Source organism: Vipera ursinii (genome assembly GCF_947247035.1).
Source record: "Vipera ursinii genome assembly, chromosome: 1".
NCBI classification, from domain to species: Eukaryota; Metazoa; Chordata; class Lepidosauria; order Squamata; family Viperidae; genus Vipera; species Vipera ursinii.
The window spans coordinates 74407049-74424267 of record NC_139512.1 but is presented as its reverse complement, the minus strand read 5'-3'; the positions used below and the strand labels follow the sequence as shown (position 1 = coordinate 74424267).

At 36.8% G+C, this 17219-nt stretch overlaps 1 protein-coding gene across 7 annotated transcripts in view; it reads left to right on the top strand.

The window, feature by feature from the left end:
* Window positions 1–17219, top strand: part of MADD (MAP kinase activating death domain) — a 117587-nt gene that overhangs the window by 96518 nt on the left and 3850 nt on the right. For all 7 annotated transcript variants that reach the window (XM_083349011.1, XM_083349012.1, XM_083349009.1 and 4 more), the window contains 2 exons: window positions 2741–2847; window positions 11237–11306. In XM_083349011.1, coding sequence (XP_083205137.1) covers window positions 2741–2847; window positions 11237–11306 — 177 coding nt within the window. The remainder of the gene's footprint in view (window positions 1–2740; window positions 2848–11236; window positions 11307–17219) is intronic.

Sequence of the window (17219 nt, the reverse complement as noted above, 5' to 3'; positions counted from 1 at the left end):
TGCTAATAAAGAATTTTGGGAGGCTGAGATGATCATTTCGAACTCTTTATGTTCTCATCAGTCACATATATATGTGTGTGTGTGTGTGTGTGTGTATACACATACATACATACATATATATATACATGCGTGCTTGTCGTTTCCGACTACACACACACACACACACACACACACACACACACACACACTACATTACTGCATGATTATTGCTTGAGAATGAAATGAACATATATCAACTAATTCCAATTAAGGAATAGGGTAGAGAGAAGTATATTAGATACTTTACTAAGGCTCATTTATGACCTTCACCCCATTGCTTAGTCATGTGATCACCATTAGAGTCAGTATACATCCTGTACCTGATCTATAGGTTTTTTTTTCTTTTTTCCTTCCCTTCTTTGCAGAGCAGATAGATTGAAGGAAAAAGGATTGCAAGAAAGTAAGCTGTTTGGTCTTTTGCACATCAAAAGGAAAGTGATTGTAATGAGAGCCCAGGGCTAGGAGCTGCAGGTGTGCTATACAAGCAGCTTACAGTATGCTTTTGAAATTTCTATCTCTCCACTCTATAAGGGAAATGGAGAGGAAAAAAAGTAGTCAATCTACCATCCCAAGTTAAAGTGCAACATTCTAGTAATGTAGCTTTACAATAAAGTGGAATTAGCTCATTTGGTTATGTTTTCTGTCTCAATGTCATTCCCACATGCCATTACAGGGAAGACTACCTATAATTTACTCTACAAGCCTTAATGATCCTTAATTCTTTTATGACTCATTGAAAGATGAGTTAAAGAAAAGGATCAGGAGAAAGGCATCCTCTAAAATGCTGAAATAAGATCCAAACTTATGTCTGTATCATTTATGCAAGTGTTAGAGAGTAAAATTTCCTTTGTCCCCTTCCTATATCTCTGTTATAGAGCTGCGTATACCTATTTTTCAAATCGGTAAAATGTACATAATCACCCCTTGATTATATTAGGAAAGATGTCTGATGTTCTGCAATGGTAGTAACCTTCACTTTAACATGTTTGCTGCTAAAAAGACGCTGATGCCTATTCATACTTTCAAGGCATTGCTTTTCTTCCCAAGGCATTCCTGGGTCAAAATATATATAATTTGGAAGTGTGAAAGTATGAATCTGTTTCATGTGTGTTTATTGTGTTAGTTGCTTATATGTAAATGTGATTCTTTGAATTTTGCTCTGTATATAGTATCAATTATAAGCCAGTGTGATATAATAGATAATATGTTGGATTGGCATTGGTCAATCAAAAGGCCCAGCCTCAGCCACAGAATCTCAGTGGTAGCTTTGGGCCAATCATTCTTCTCTCAGCCCAACTTACTTCAGAGAGTTGTTGGGAGGAAAAATTGGAAGAGGGAGTGCCACGGATACAGTTTTGAACTCCTATAGAAAATGTGGGATATCAGTACAATACTAACAAAAGTTATACAAACATCAGTTTTGATAACAGTTGTGCAGGAGCCACACAGAGAAAAATACAGTATATCTAAAGACTGAAATGCAGAAGGAGCAACACCACAACAAAAAAAAACAGAACAGTTTGACGTGTTGCTAATGATACCACAAGCTTTTATAACAACAAAACAAGTTAGCTGCTTGTTAATGTAGCTTTTGGTCAGTGGCATAATCACATCTGGAATATTCTGTGCAGTTCTGATTGCCACACCTTAAAAAAGGTATAAGCGGACTTAGAGAAAGTGCAGAGAAGGGCAACAAAGATGATCAAGGAGTCGGAGCAGCTTCCCTAGGAGATTTGAGCCTTTTTGATCTAGAAAGGAGGTAAATAAGAGATGCAAAAAGCTATATGTAGTATGGATAAAGTAGACAAGGAAAAGCTGTGTTCTCCTTTACAAAATACTAGAGCTAATAAAATTGGATCCTGGAAGAAACAAAGCTGACAAAAGGATATTTTTTTACACAACATGTAATTCAACTTTGAAATTTATTTCTAAACGATGTGGTGTGGGCTACCAAGTAGATTGGCTTAAAAAAAAAAGGTTGGATGAATTCATGGAAGCCATGGGGATCAGTTGTTATTGCCCTCGTGGGTAATATGACTGCTATTGAAGGCCATCTGCTGAGGAACTAGTTGGTTTCTTGTGCAATTGTTTGGCCACTATGAGAATGCAGAACTGGACCAGATAGGCCAGAGGTCTGATTTATCAGGACACTGCTTATCTTCTTCTAGCTCCAGCCCCTATCAAAGTGACCAATTTTCTAAGCCAACTGATGATATGGATGATCACATGCAGTCTTAGGCATCTAAACAACTACTCTGTATTAGCATTATAGTCTTCTGGCTCATGTAAGATCGCCATACACTAAATAACATGGTAAAGAGCAAATGGTAGAGGGAGCCAGGGGAAGCCCCTAGTTATTTCTTGCACTAAAACTGTAAGATGTTCCTCCTTGACTGTGTTAATTGAGGCAAAATGTTGCTCAGCGATGAGGCAAGGCAAACTGTGCTGGCATATTTTCTCTTCTTTCCATCTCAAGGGCTGAAGAAATGCACTCTAATGTCCCGAAGAAGAGCCCTATCACATTATGACTCTGCCTCGAGAGATCTTCTGCATCTTTGCAGTAGAAACTTACATTATCCTGAGGTTCTGTTTTGGAAGGAGGATTATATGCTAGAAAATTAGTCCTTTTTGTGTTAATGATTTGGTGTTTATGTGTATTTTTAAATTTTATTTTCCTCTTTATTTTCTGTTTGTGTGATAGGGCCTGAACTTGGTGGGGAATTTCCCGTACAGGATATGAAAACTGGTGAAGGAGGCCTTCTCCAAGTCACACTGGAAGGAATTAATTTGAAATTCATGCATAGTCAGGTAGGAAATTGCCTGTAACAAGTCTTATAGTAGCATGAACGTTTTTTGAAGAACACCAGTAAACGTGTTTCCTCTTCCCTATACCAGAAAAGGGAAAGAGAAATGTCATAGCTATCAATATTTTTTTTCCTTTTAAAATGACAGGTTCTTCTTGTTAGGTAGAACAGTTAAATTTTTAAATCTGCTTTAGAATTGTTGTTAATAATGAAAAGCAGATGAATAAATATGGGAATATTTAAATGAATAAATATGGGAACTTTTGACCGTTTATAAACTTCAGTAAAAATAATAAGAATGGTATTTTCAGAAACACGGGCTTCAGTTTATTTGTAATTAATTTATAGTGAGTTTATTCATTCATTCTTTCTTCGCTCAAATGAAGCAAGTGTTTTAACTGAAAAATAGCCATTGAGATGATGATGTGCATTTGGCTGTTAGATTTCCGCAAAGCACCTCAAGCAACATTTAACAATATTGGGTATGCTCTGACAGTTTACATAAATGTGGCACTGAAATATATTGGCCAAACATTACAAAGCAGTTTTATTACCACTTATATCTGGTTTATTTATACTGATTCTCATTACATGAAAAAAGTGATCTAGAATTGGGAATTGCAAGTTGTTTTTTTAAATAGTTGTCCTGCATCATATGTTCTTCTTTGTGGTTAAAAGTACTCTGGCCAACATACCAGGTAGAGAGATTTTCTCACAGTAATACAGATATCTTACTTTGCTCCCTTTATTAATAGAGCTTTTATCTCTGGGTATAGAGGAAACACAAATGGAATTACGTGCCAGTTTTTCTTTCTTTAGATGTATGTTCTTTTTGCTTGTCTTTTTCAGTGATTTTATTTTGCTTCATGTTCATGTTTGTTTTGCAAATAATGTACAATCAGTTTTAGGGTTTTGTGTGCTTGTGTATCTGTGTGTAAGAGTGTGTGAGAATGAGGCAGAGGAGAGAAGTTAAATTTGTCATTCAGTCTTTTGTGCAATTGTCTTTATTTTATTTACTTTGGTAAGTTTAATTGTTTTTGGTGCCTCTGAGAACCCTGGACTGTGATTCAGAACCTCTGAAAATACATGCATTGAAAATATACATGCATGTGAAGGTTCCTTTGCAATTTACACTGCAGCTACATGCAGTGCTCAGAAGACAAGTTGCTTTTCAGCTGAAATTATGTGCAACTATTAAAGAGTGCAACTGTACTTTTTCATTCTTCCCTAATTTAGTGGTGCAGTGCCACATGGGTATATATTCATTCATGCCTGATTCCAAGTCCCAGATGAATGAACAACGTATTATTGTGTCAAAATTCTTAGAATATAAAATGAAAAATGCATAAATAGAGTTAACAAAATAATATGGCATTGACAATTATAGGGAAGGAAAGCCAAGGAAGAGCAGAGAAAAAGATTAAAATGGGATTGGCAATTTATATCATGTACAGAGTAAGTCTCCCCCAAACTCCATAACCAAACTGTGTAGCTGTCCTCTTCCCTTGCTCCTTTCTGAAATCAGTAATAATGAATCCTGAAAGGCAAATGTTGACAGATCACACACATCAACAATACATTAGGTGCAAACCTTAGGTACAGGTTATGTGTTACGTATTAATTTTTTATACTCAAATGATTGTTAAAACTGGAAGAAGTGGTTTTTAGGGAAATCCATTTTTAAAGCAGTTTTCAAGATGAGATGAAACAGAAGTGAGAAGAGGTGGAGTTTGGACAATGTGTTTTGTTGTTATGTTGAAGATAAATGTTTTGTGAAGAGTCATACCCTCCACAGTAGCCATTTTGAGACTGTGCCACTGATTCCAAATGTCTCCCAAGTCTAAAAATATTGCATTCTGGATCCCTTCTTTTGAATGTGTTGGAGAATTACAGCTACGAAGCACAGAAATGAAATAATTCAAAGCCATCAAATGAAGCCAATTTCTAACAGTTGCTCTATTACAGTGCTTTTTGATCTTGGCAACTTTAAGACGACTGAACTTCAACTTCCAGAATTGCCCAACCAGCCAAGGAATCTGGGAATTAAAGTCTAGACATCTTAAATTTACCAAAATGGAGAAACACTGCTCTAGTTCTGTGTTGCTTCGGCAGCTGCTGGTCTAAAGCCTAGTGGGAGACTATGGCAGAGAGTTGATTCCCACCTGTGTTGTGATGATAATGCCTGCTTGCATCCTCAATGAGTTGAATTCTGAGAGAAGGTAGTGGAGAATGGGAAACTTCTGTGATGTTTTCTCCTATGACTTTTCCTGAAAGGTATATTGGAATTGGCGTTACTTTTAAAGAACAACATATCATTGGAACAACGTTTCTCATTCTTGACAGCTTTAAGGCAAATGGATCTCAACTCCTGAATTCCCCAGCCAGCATGGCTTTAAGCATTTCCCAGGTACACATCTTTAAGCTGCTAAGATTGAGAAACACTGCATTGGAGTATAGTATCCTCGTTCGAACTATTGGAAGAACATAATTATAAGAGTTCTAATGCTGGTATGCTACTTTGGGAAAGAATTTCTAAATAAAAGTAAGCATTCAGTGATTTACAAGAACGATAAAGTTGTAACTCAAAGCATTCTATTAAAGTGATTGATAGCGAAGCTGTAGGAAAATCTTATAAGCATAAGCAGATTTATCACTTTTCTTTTTTAAATGAATTATGGGCTATTCCATTTCATTTTAATGCAGAATTTTGTACCTAAACAACAATAATTCATTCTTTGGAAAATCTCTCAAGTCTTGCCTTACCCAAATTACCTTTTTGTCAAGAGCATAAAATTAAAATACAATTTATTGGTTTCTGTATTTATCCTGGGGATAGGACTTTGATGACAAGTACATTATTGGTCTATATATTAATCTTAGATTATTATAAATGCTTGCTTCATTTTTGCTTGTTTGGTTTAGATTTTGATTACTTCCTGTCTGTTGCATCATTTATAAGTGTGTATACACATGTATATATGTATATGTGTATGCAGTGCTTTTTTTGTAAAAGAAAAAGGCGCCGGAACTCACATGTGTCATACAACCCACCTTGCCTACCCTACAAGGTTCCATCCAAAAAAGGTGCCAGAACTCCGTTCTGAGCGTTCTATGAGGAAAAAAGCCCTGTGTGTATGTGTGTATACACCAATACCCACACACCCATACATGCATAAGTTGCTAATTGTATGTCATCCAAAATAGTATGGGAGTCTGAAAGCCTATAAAGTTCATAATTTTTATTTATAAATAAAATGATAACTAGAAAATTAATTAGTAATTGGAGGGGACTACGCAATGGATATTAACTGATATACTATTATATTTATTTTAAAATACCTTTGTTACTGAAAATTTATTTTAGTACAGTTTGCTTCTAAGAAAAATACGCCAAGCAAAACATACTAAGAACATTTGCAAAGATGCAGACTTTCCCAAAATAGGGAATAATGATGTGAATCTGTTGGATGAAGTACAGAAACCCTTATTGATTGAGACATGACATTACAAGCATTCTAGGCAATTTAATCAATGATTTGAGCAAGAAATTCAACAAAGACTTGAATAATTGCTTTGTTAAAATGTTTTAAAATAGATATATCACAGCTTTCAAATAAAGGTACCCCCCCCAAGCTCCGCTACCTATTGGTGATATATCATGAGACTCTCATCCATCTCCAATATGTTAAATTATCCCTTTCTTACCAGAGGTTTGCCCATCCCTTTTTTTAAAGATATACCTGCTGTGTTAGCCAACCCTGCTGAATGTTCAATGAGCATTCAGGTAGCATTTTTTAGAATACATCTTCCATGGAAGATACTGAAATTTATGAACCTCAAAGCTTGCAGGCAAGAAAACTGCTGGTTTATAGATGACTGGTAATTTGATGGATGTTATTATAAGTCATAGAGAATGAAAATCTCTGTGCAGGAAAAATATATACTTGGAAAGCTGCTGACATTATTATTATTACTGCTGGGTGAGTCTCAGTAGGAATAAAGTAGAAGTCCTGTCAAAGGGAAGAGGGATTTTCCTCACAGATGCAGCTGGTTGGCTAGTCCATTTATAAATCCATTAAATAATATATTGTTATAGAAAGATATCTTATTAAATACTAGTCTTTAATATACTTTTATTAACATGTTATTAATATTAGATGGCAAGAAGTAAATCTGTTGTTACAACTTCAGGAGGTGAAATTTTAAAAACAGTGGGAATTGTGTAAAAAAAAATCCTATTTCCACAATTTATTATAATTCCTGCATATTTTCATATACTTATTAACTGCCCCTTCCAATGCTTATTAATTTACTATAAGTTTGAAAATGGTTACTAAAAAGCCAATGGCTATTATTTAAATTGTTGCAGATCATGGATGCTTATAGACCAGCGGTCTTCAAACTCGGCCCTTTTATGACTCATGGACTTCAACTCCCAGAATTCCTCAGCCAGACATGCTAGCTGAGGAATTCTGGGAGTTGAAGTCCATGAGTCATAAAAGGGCCGAGTTTGAAGACCCCTGCTATAGACTATCTAAATTTATCAAATATTTTTTACAAAAAAATCAGTATTTTTTCATAGATCAGGCCATAGACTGGTGAGCAAAATGGTTCAGAATGATAAAAGGGATTAGGATTGTGGTGGAATCTCCAAATAGAGTAGCAAGGGAAGTAAAGAAGCAGGCCAGCCTAGCTCGGAATCGTTCCATGGGAGGATGTGTCTGTGGAGATTTTCAGTCATCCAGGTCATGGTTGTCTCAAAGTTGCTTTTTCAAAAGGTAACTGGACTATGTTTTTTTTTCCTTGAGGAAGAAGACATTTCGCTTCTCATCCAAGAAGTTCATCACTTCTGAGGGTCAGAACTGATGAAGCTTCTTGGATGAGAAGTGAAACGTCTTCTTCCTCAAGGAAAAAAAACATAGTTCAGTTGCCTTTTGCAAAAGTATCTTTGAGACATGCGGGAGAGTGACAGAGACCAGACCCCTGAAGCCTTTATCTGCCCATTCCCAAGAGAATGCACTTAGTCTGGTGGGATTTTTGTAAATAGGAGAATAACAATAAAGAAACTACTTTGATCTGCTCACATAGTCATTCTGGTTTCTTGCAGCTGGCAGGGTCTAATCCAATGTCTAAAACTAGTAATTAAACTAATGGCAATTGTAGGGTTTTTTTTCCAAAAGATTAAACATTTTATTTATAACTAGCATGGATATCTCTTATTAAAATGAACATTTCTCCCTAAAAATTTAGTTTTAGTTTTATTTATTTGAACAGGAAATAAATTTGCCTATATGGTAGTTATAGAAGAACAGGTTTGGCTATAAATGTTCAGTTCTATCACGTTATTTGCATTCTTGCTCAGGCTGCTGTGTGCCTCCAGGATTACATGAACAAAATTTGGGCGCTTGGCAACCTTCTCATACTTATGACTGGTTGTGGCATCCTACGATCATGATTGGTGTTGCCAACCTTTTTTGCCAGCTTCCCACATATAAAGTCAATAGGGAAGTCAGCAAGGAAGGTCACAAGTCACTCAGGTCAGTCTCCCTCAAACTGAGTCTTTTCTTTGCTCGTGCCCACAAGGACCCTCCTTTCCTAAACTGCCTGTACTTGTACACATGCACACACCCACTAGCACCTTCCTTCCCTGGCCTCCTTGCACTCATACACATGCATGCATGTGTCCTCTTTCCCAGCTCCCTTGTGCTTGCATACGTACATTCCACGCCCTCTTTCCCCTATCTCATTGAGCTGGTGCACATGTATACACATATGCATACACCCATCCCCTCTTTTTGCTGGAGTTCCTGCGCTCACGCGCACATTCATCCTGAACCTTTTCCCCCCAGCTTCCCTGCACTTGTACCGCTTTCCCTGGCCTCCCTGCAAGCATACACATGCATGCAAACATCTCACACCATGTTTTCCCAGCCATCCTGAGCTCGTGCCACAATGTAATACTTACCCAATTTGTGTGTATCCTGCACTGGGCCTCTTAGGGCCTCCCAATTCCCCTGTGGCACCTCTTAGGCTTTTTAACTAGAACTCCCTCTGCTTCCCATTTAATGACCCATGTGTCTTGGGGTTAAAATAACTGGGATTGCTATCACCTAAGGGATGCAGTCATGTGACTTCCTGCTTTACGACTGCATCCCTTAGTGATGCAATCCCAGTCCCTATTGCCATCAGAACTTGAGATCTGTATATTAGAATTTGGATGTGTGCCATTATTTTAAATTGATTGAGCTATATGTTGTTTCTCTATATGTTGTTTTTAGAATTCTGTATTTCATTTTTGGGAGATGAAAACTAAAAAAAGGGTAATTCTGATAGCAAATCAATACACAGAGGTTTCATCAACATTTATACTTACTAAAGTTTTCCTTATACTCTCTTCACATAATTTCTAAATATTTCAAGCAAATATTCATTGATGTACATTTGATTAAAACAAAATTATATAACCGTCTGAAAAATGTAGATGACTTAAATTATCTGTTCGATCAACTAAAGCTATCACAATCAGGATGCAGTATAATAAAATTTAGCATTGGAATACATTTATGAATGCTTCTTTTTGCATCACTAAAATATAAACCATATTCAAAAGGTGGTCAGATGTAAAATATATTTTTGTTAAGACTATTTGCAGAAGAAATTTTAAAAAGAGATTGCACATGCCAACTCCATCTCATGTTTAGTGTTGCACATCTGAAAAATTTGTGAGTACTTCATGACATGGTCCAATCATATTTCAATAGAAATTTTAGGTTGTCCTGTTCATCGAGGTTTTAAGTACCTTTTCTTATAAATATCTATTCTGTTCCTAGCCTCATTTAATTGTTGTTCCCATTCAATAAGATTAAAGTTTGTTTTAAGAATTTCAAGCACCTGTAAAGGCCCTCCAAAGTTTGTATCAAGTGGTTGTTTAGTCCTCTGAAGCAGGATTGTGTGTGGTGTAGGGGATAGTAGAAAAAGGGAAAATTCTTCTATTTCTACAAAGATTCTATTTTCCCCTGGATCAGCATTATGAAATGTGATTCTTGCTCTATTAGCCTGGAAGATTTTCTCCAAAGACAATCTTATTTTCCCCCATTATCCAGTATAATGTTTTGTTACCAAAGAGAGAATCCCTATTGCTAGCTGTTAGCTAATTGTAATGAAAATGTCATAATACTTGTTTGGTAGTATGAGTATAACATAACCTTTTCTAATTTCTGAAATTATAAGAAACTTTTACAGTAATTATAGTATTTTTTCATTTGTACTAAAATAATTTTACAAATATTTGCCGTTTTATGAGCTTTTTTTTAAAAAGAAAATACTATTATCTGGCCCTGCACGTGTTTAAGTAGCATTTGAGGTGTTTAAACAAAACTGGTTATCATCTTAAGATAAATTTCCATGACACATTTATTTTTTCCACCCATCCCATCACAATAAAAAGACTGTCTTCCATTTTTATTCTTTGGAATTGATATCAGTACCATTCTAAGAAATACTTGGGAATTTCAATTATTGGTAAAAACAAGTGTAAATATTCTTTTGTATAGATTTTCTTTCTGCATCCCTTCCTTGTAAATAATCAATTGCTCCTCATTCTGACTGAGGTAACGGCATTACATTTTGGAGGATGTGGGTGGATGTGGGAAACGATGCTGTGGCCATTAAAAGGAGCATAACAATCGGAACTCTTGCCCATTTTACAGATTTCATTTCTGATTCAGACAGAAATAAAAAAAATCTGTTGCGTTTTTGATAACCTCTGTTTTCTTGGCCACTTTGTGTCAAGGTGCAGTCCATAAATCCTGAAAGGAAGCTTTATCCAGTATGGAAAAGTAGCCGACAACTGGTTGGGGTGGGAAGCATGGCACCTCTTGCCTGCCCTCTGTGCTGGAGGAGGATGCATGGAGCGGTAGACATTGGATGGGATGGGAGAAGATTACAAATGAGAGGCCAAAATTGGGAATATTCTTTGTCCCTTCCTTCTTTTGTTGTATTTTGAGGTGTGTGGTTTCCCTTTCTTTCTTTACTGAGTGCCTGAAGGGAGTAGCAATGTTGAATTATGTCAGAGTTACTAACTCCTTCGTTTCTCTTCCATGCTTTCTCCTCCTGCAAGGAGCGGAAGGTACTTCATCTTCTGCTGTCTTAGCTTCTTAGCCTTTTAAGTTGTTTGTTGATTTCTAGCACTGTGGCAAGTTTTCCGTATTTCTTTTAAAACTCCTCTTTCTTTTGGTTTAAATAATTGTAGCTTGATTAATCGTATGAACTACAACATCCCAAACATTTCAAGTTATACCTGCTGTGGTGTGCATTTTTATGTTTATATTATTTAGAAATGATTTCCTCGTTTAGCCTAATGGTGTGTTTTTTCCCCTCCTGTTTTCTTTCAGGTTTTCATAGAGCTGAATCACATTAAAAAGTGCAATACAGTGCGTGGCGTCTTTGTCCTGGAAGAATTTGGTAATTACATTATTTTGATATTAGGTTTGTACCTGCATGGCAGTAACTCAAATTTCTAGTCCTCTCAGAGAGGCAGAGCTGTAGCTCTTTTAGATAGCAGGCTTTGTTTTGTTTGCTAAGATGGCAGAGGAACTAAAGATCAGATGAAGAAATGTTGGAGAAAAAAGGTGAAATTAGTAAGCTTGTGGCATTCTTCAATGAAATGGCAAAGGAATAGTAGTGATTTCAAAGAGACAGAAGCATTGATCTCTAGGTACTTTAGCAGCCCGAAAATCATATTAATTATTTAAATAAAACTGTTTCCACGTGTCATATATGAAATATCATGTGATGGGAATGCTCTGTTTGATAAATTCATAGTCCCTGTAAATTTGCTAGTTTTAGATGCTGTGGAATTTTTGTCACATCTGCTATTAGCACGTCTACTGTTCTTGAATTTGTGAACCGAATCTTTCTTTTGGCTGCTTGAAACATTTTTAATGATTTGAGTAATTGCAGTGTGGTCATTCATCATGGGGATAAAGAAAAAAAGTAAGTAGAATAAATGAAGAAGTACAGAATTTTTTAGACTGAATAGAGATATTCCCATTATGCATACCTTTCAGGGATAAACTATTATGCAGAGCACATAGAAAAGGAATATGAAATACCCAGCCATAGAAATTTAAAAAAAGAAACAGAAACATAACTAAAATTCACACCATCCCCATATCCTTCATTTTCTATAATGTGAACCATCCTTTTTTCCACCTTATCCACAAATGCTTTATGCATTGCCTTTTGTTATTTTATTGTGAGTAAAGAATGTAAATTGGTTGATATGAATTATTAGTCCAGACAGTGTTTTCTCTCAATATAATTTATGTGACAAGACTATCCTGAACTCCACCTCCAATAATATAGAAACATATTCTATTGTCATCATCTGCTGCTGTCCATTATTCTCCCACTGAAATTGTTTACGGGTGTCTTTTTAATACTGCAACTATTGGGAAATCCTTTTCCCATTAGTTTTTTCTCCAAAATAGATGCTTGATTATGCTTGGTTTTAGATACCCTTAAAATTGAGAACACTCGCATTACATGGAGAATCCCCCCCAGCATTCCTACTACTACATCTTCTCAACTGTGCCTTTCCTATTGATAAGCATCGAATCAAGGGCAGATGGTTATTTGTGTTTTCTTTTCCTCTTCTGAAAGAGAAAGTGGTCAGAAGTCAGATCTGGAATTTCCTTAAAGGATAAGGCTTGACATGGCTTGTCCCAATTTGTCACTATAATTCTTTTCTCTTTCAAACATCTATAGTTTTCTTTTGAAAGACTTCATCTACATCTTCTCCTTACCCAAGCAGTCAATAGTTAACACAAATAGCAGTATGATTTTGTTCTTTTTAATTCTACTTTTAAATAAATAAATTTTACCATGCTTTTCACAGTACTGTTCATTAATTTGCTTTTTTGAGGAGGAATGGATCTTTTTAATATATAGTGGATATGGGAGCATTTGACACATTGCATCATGATGTCAAAATACAAGCCCCATGGCGTGTAATTGTCAGGTATTAGGCTACAATAAGGTTCCTAGTGTGTCACTATTGTGCACCTATCATTCTCCATCACTGAGTGGGAATACTTGTAGATATCTGTGACAATGAAATTCCTATTCCCTTTTGTCTTTGGAGATTCTCAGTCATCCAGGTCATGGTTGTCTAAAGATTGTTTTCAAAAGGCAACTGGACTATGTTTTTTGCTTGAGGAAGAAGATGTTTTGCTTCTCATCCGGCTGGGGTGGTGGTGGTGGTGGTGTGTGTGTGGAAGCGTTAGTGCTAACTAATTAGGGGACTGGAGGCTAAAACATATAAGGAGCGGCTGCTGGAATTGGGTATGTCTACTTTAATGAAGAGAAGGACGAAGGGGGACATGATAGCAGTGTTCCAGTATCTCAGGGGCTGCCACAAAGAAGAGGGAGTCAAGCTATTCTCCAAAGCACCCGAAGGCAGGACAAGAAGCAATCAATGAAAACTAATCAAGGAGAGAAGCAACCTAGAACTAAGGAGAAATGTCAGTTAGAACAATTAATTAGTGGCACAACTTGCCTTAAGAAGCTGTGAATGCTTCAACACTGGAAGTTTTTAAGAAGAGACTGGACAGCCATTTGTCTGAAATGGTATAGGGTTTCCTGCCTGAGCAGGGGATTGGACTAGATGACCTCCAAAGTCCCTTCCAACTATTATTGTTGTTGTTGTTAACTAATCCTCCCGAGTTCTGATTAGTTTTTTTTAAATTCCTTCTTTCTTTTTGAACAGACTGTACCTTAATATTCCACTCACAGGAATAATCCCATTAGGCTCTGTTATATCTAGCAATAGCACTTAGACATATATACCGCTTCATACTGCTTTACAGCCCTCTTTAAGCTGTTTACAGAGTTAGCACATGGCCCCCAACAACCTGGGTCCTCATTTTACTGACCTCGGAAGGATGGAAGGCTGAGTCAACCTTGAGCTGGCGAGAATCCAACTGCTGGAAGTTGACAGAATTAACCTGCAATATAGCATTCTATATTGGCTCCTTAATAATCTATTAATAATCTATTAAATTATACAGTATATGTCCTTCTGTACTAGGTTCTCAAACTTGTCTTTGCCTCCCCCCCAACAACAACATTAGTGTATAAAGATTAAAGGTCTTGAACTTTATCGCCAATAACCTTTTTTATTTTTCTGTAATTGGCTCCACTTCAGCAAAATTCCAACTTTCTACAGTTTCTACAGTGGCTTTATCTGAAGCAATTACTTCAGGTGTTTTGTTTTGTTTTTCTACTCCCAACAAGTTCCATTTAAAACCTTCCTAATCGGCAGTTTGGCGGGTCGAATCCCGAGTGCCGCGTAACAGAGTGAGCGCCTGTTACTCGTCCCAGCTTCTGCCAACCTAGCAGTTCGAAAGCACGTAAAAATGCAAGTAGAAAAATAGGGACCACTCCGGTGGGAAGGTAACAGCGTTCCGTGCGCCTTTGGCGTCTAGTCATGCTGGCCACATGACCACGGAGACGTCCTCGGACAAGCGCCGGCTCTTCGGCTTTGAAACGGAGATGAGCACCGGCCCCTAGAGTTGGAAACGACTAGCATGCATGTGCGGGGGAACCTTTACCTTTACCTTTAATCAAACTTACTGTGCTTTGGTTGAACACATTTTTACAAGTCCTTATGTGATACAGTCCTCCTTGTATCAATAGTCCATCACTGGGATAATTTAGACCCTAGCAGAAACCACATGTTTGCAGTCCATATCATTACATAATAGATAGCTAGACAGAGACAGATAAACCTTTATTGTCACTTTTTCTGTGAACACAGTGGCACACATTTAAAAATAAAATTCTGAAGCCTATTCTCAAAAGAATGAACATATATATGTGCATATGTGTGTGTGTGTGTGCACGCGTGCACGCATACATATACAACACACACACACATATATGGTAATCACAGACCATTTAGTATACACAGCGGGGAAAAAGAGTCCTGAGAGTTAACAAGGTTGATACTATATGGTACAAAGCTATTACAGAATCTAATTTTTCTGCTTCGGATACTGCAAAGCCTCCTCCCAGAACGTAACAAAGAAAACTGGTCATAGAGAGAATGTGTAGCGTCTTAGATACTATGCATAACCTGGTCAAGCATCGCTTATACAGTATGCTATGTCCTGGATAGAAGGAAGTGAACTTCCAGTAATCTTTTCTGCCATCCTCACCGCTCTCTGCACAGCCTTCCTGTCCAAAATAGTAATACCTCCAAGCCACAGAGTAATACGATACCTCGGGATGCTTTCAACCATCCTTCTATAGAAAGAGGTAAGGACAGGGGAAAGAAAATGTGCTCTCCTCATACGAAGGAAGGTCTGCTCTTCTAACAAGAACATAATAGTTTGTAATTGGTTTTAAAGTATTTCCCCTTTCCTATTTAACTTCCTTGGCAAACTCCTGTTAGTCCTCTCTATTCGCTTGCTCAGTGAGTTTGCGCCCTTGAACCCGGCTGCTTTATATTCTTCCTGTTGTCTCTGGTTAGTCAGAGGAACTGGTCGTTCTGACAACCATTCAATTCACAGCTCTTGGTAGTTTTTTGGTCATTATCTTTTAGGTTGACTGTCACCTAATAGCTGCAAAATATGCAATTTCTGGCTTGTTTCTGGCTACAAAACTTTCTTCTTTATGGCAATTGTCCTTGTAACTCAGTTGGATGCAATTAAGTCCAGTATTCCCAGTTATGATAATGTCAGTTTGGTTACATTATGCACCTCTGTGTGAAGTTTGAATGTAGCTTCTCTATGTCATATCTAACAGACAAACCTTAACCTCAAATTATCGTGGATCTTATAATTGGTATAAAGTCTCATTTCTTTGAAATAATTTAATTGATATATGTCTGAGTTGGAGTGCTCTGTTGCAATGAATCTTACCTAAAAAGTAGGAAGCATCACATCCTTGGCTCTGAAATTTGAGTTACTGCTATGTACTTCTGCTTTAGTTTTATTGTGGCCCCTTCACTATCGCTGCTATGAAAACCTTCAATTCTCCAGCAGGTAATGTGGTCCCCTCATCCCTATCCTTTGCTAGTATTGTGTATACTCATTAGCAGGGCAAGAGACTGCAAGATGTACTTTTGTTTATTTATTTTTTCTTTTAATCTGTTTAATTTGAGCAGCATCAAAAATCAAATGCAATTCTGGGGGAAGGGGGAAGAGGGCAATCCTTTTTCTGAGCTTCACTGTTAAACTCTTGTATGATAGAGCAGAGGTCCCCAACCTTTTGAGCATCAGGGACCAGTTCCGTGGAGAGAGGTTTTTCTGTGGACCGGAAGGGGCGTGGTTTCATATACTGCCTGCATCCCGCGGATGGGGCTTTGCTTGTTTGCGCAGACCAGTTTCTGGCATGCTGCGGCCTGGTATGGGTCCACAGACCGGGGGTTGGGGACCCCTGTGGTAGAGATATATTATTTTTATTCTGTAAAACACTTTAGAATTCTTTTTCTTATTTCTAATTTTTTTCTTTATAGAGAGGTTGTAGTAGGTAGATGTAGTCAGTGTGATGGTGCCCTTCTAAATTAATATTTAAATGTCAGATTTTGCTTTTTTTTATTCTTACTTGTCTTTCCCTCTTAAGACCACTTCTGTCTGATTTATCTGTTTGCCTTTTGAAGTCGCATACTAACTGCAAATAAATATTTGTGTGCTTCTTTTTGTAATCATTTATGGGTAATACAGAGTTAGTCTCAGAATTATGTGATACTAATGAGTAAAATAGTTTCAAAAGATTTTTTTCCAGTTTTCTGAATTTTGCATCCTTGACCATGTACTAGACTTAATATTAACTAATGGATTTTTTTAGCTTTCTAAAATATTAATTTCATATAATATCAACTTATTGTCTCATTCCTGTCATCCTTAGTATGTATTGCTTAATCTGTATTATGTTCCATTAAATTTCTCTGATAGCACTTTTTTCTCTTACATAAAAAGGATATGTCTGGATTTTGTTTGCATTTTCCACCCACATAAAGTCAAGTCAATTGTTTATAGATTGACTGCTATTTTTTTTTCTCTTAGTAGGTAATATCATGATATTTATTCTACTCATCCTTCCCCATGTAGCCCTATATGATCCGGTTTCCTGTTGGGTGTTAAATGATGAAGCAACAAAGCTAACAACATTATTTAGCAAAGAAAGGATTCAGAATTCTGCTCCTGTTTTGGCTTTGGAATGTAGATCTTTTTGAATACTTTTCAACTGTTGGCCAAATGCACAGGAAGAACAACTCTTCCTTAGAGACAGTTTTCTTACACTGAGGGCATTTAGAAGTTGATTTTTCATTGGTAACATGATAGGATCTTTATAAACCTAAGTACATGTCTT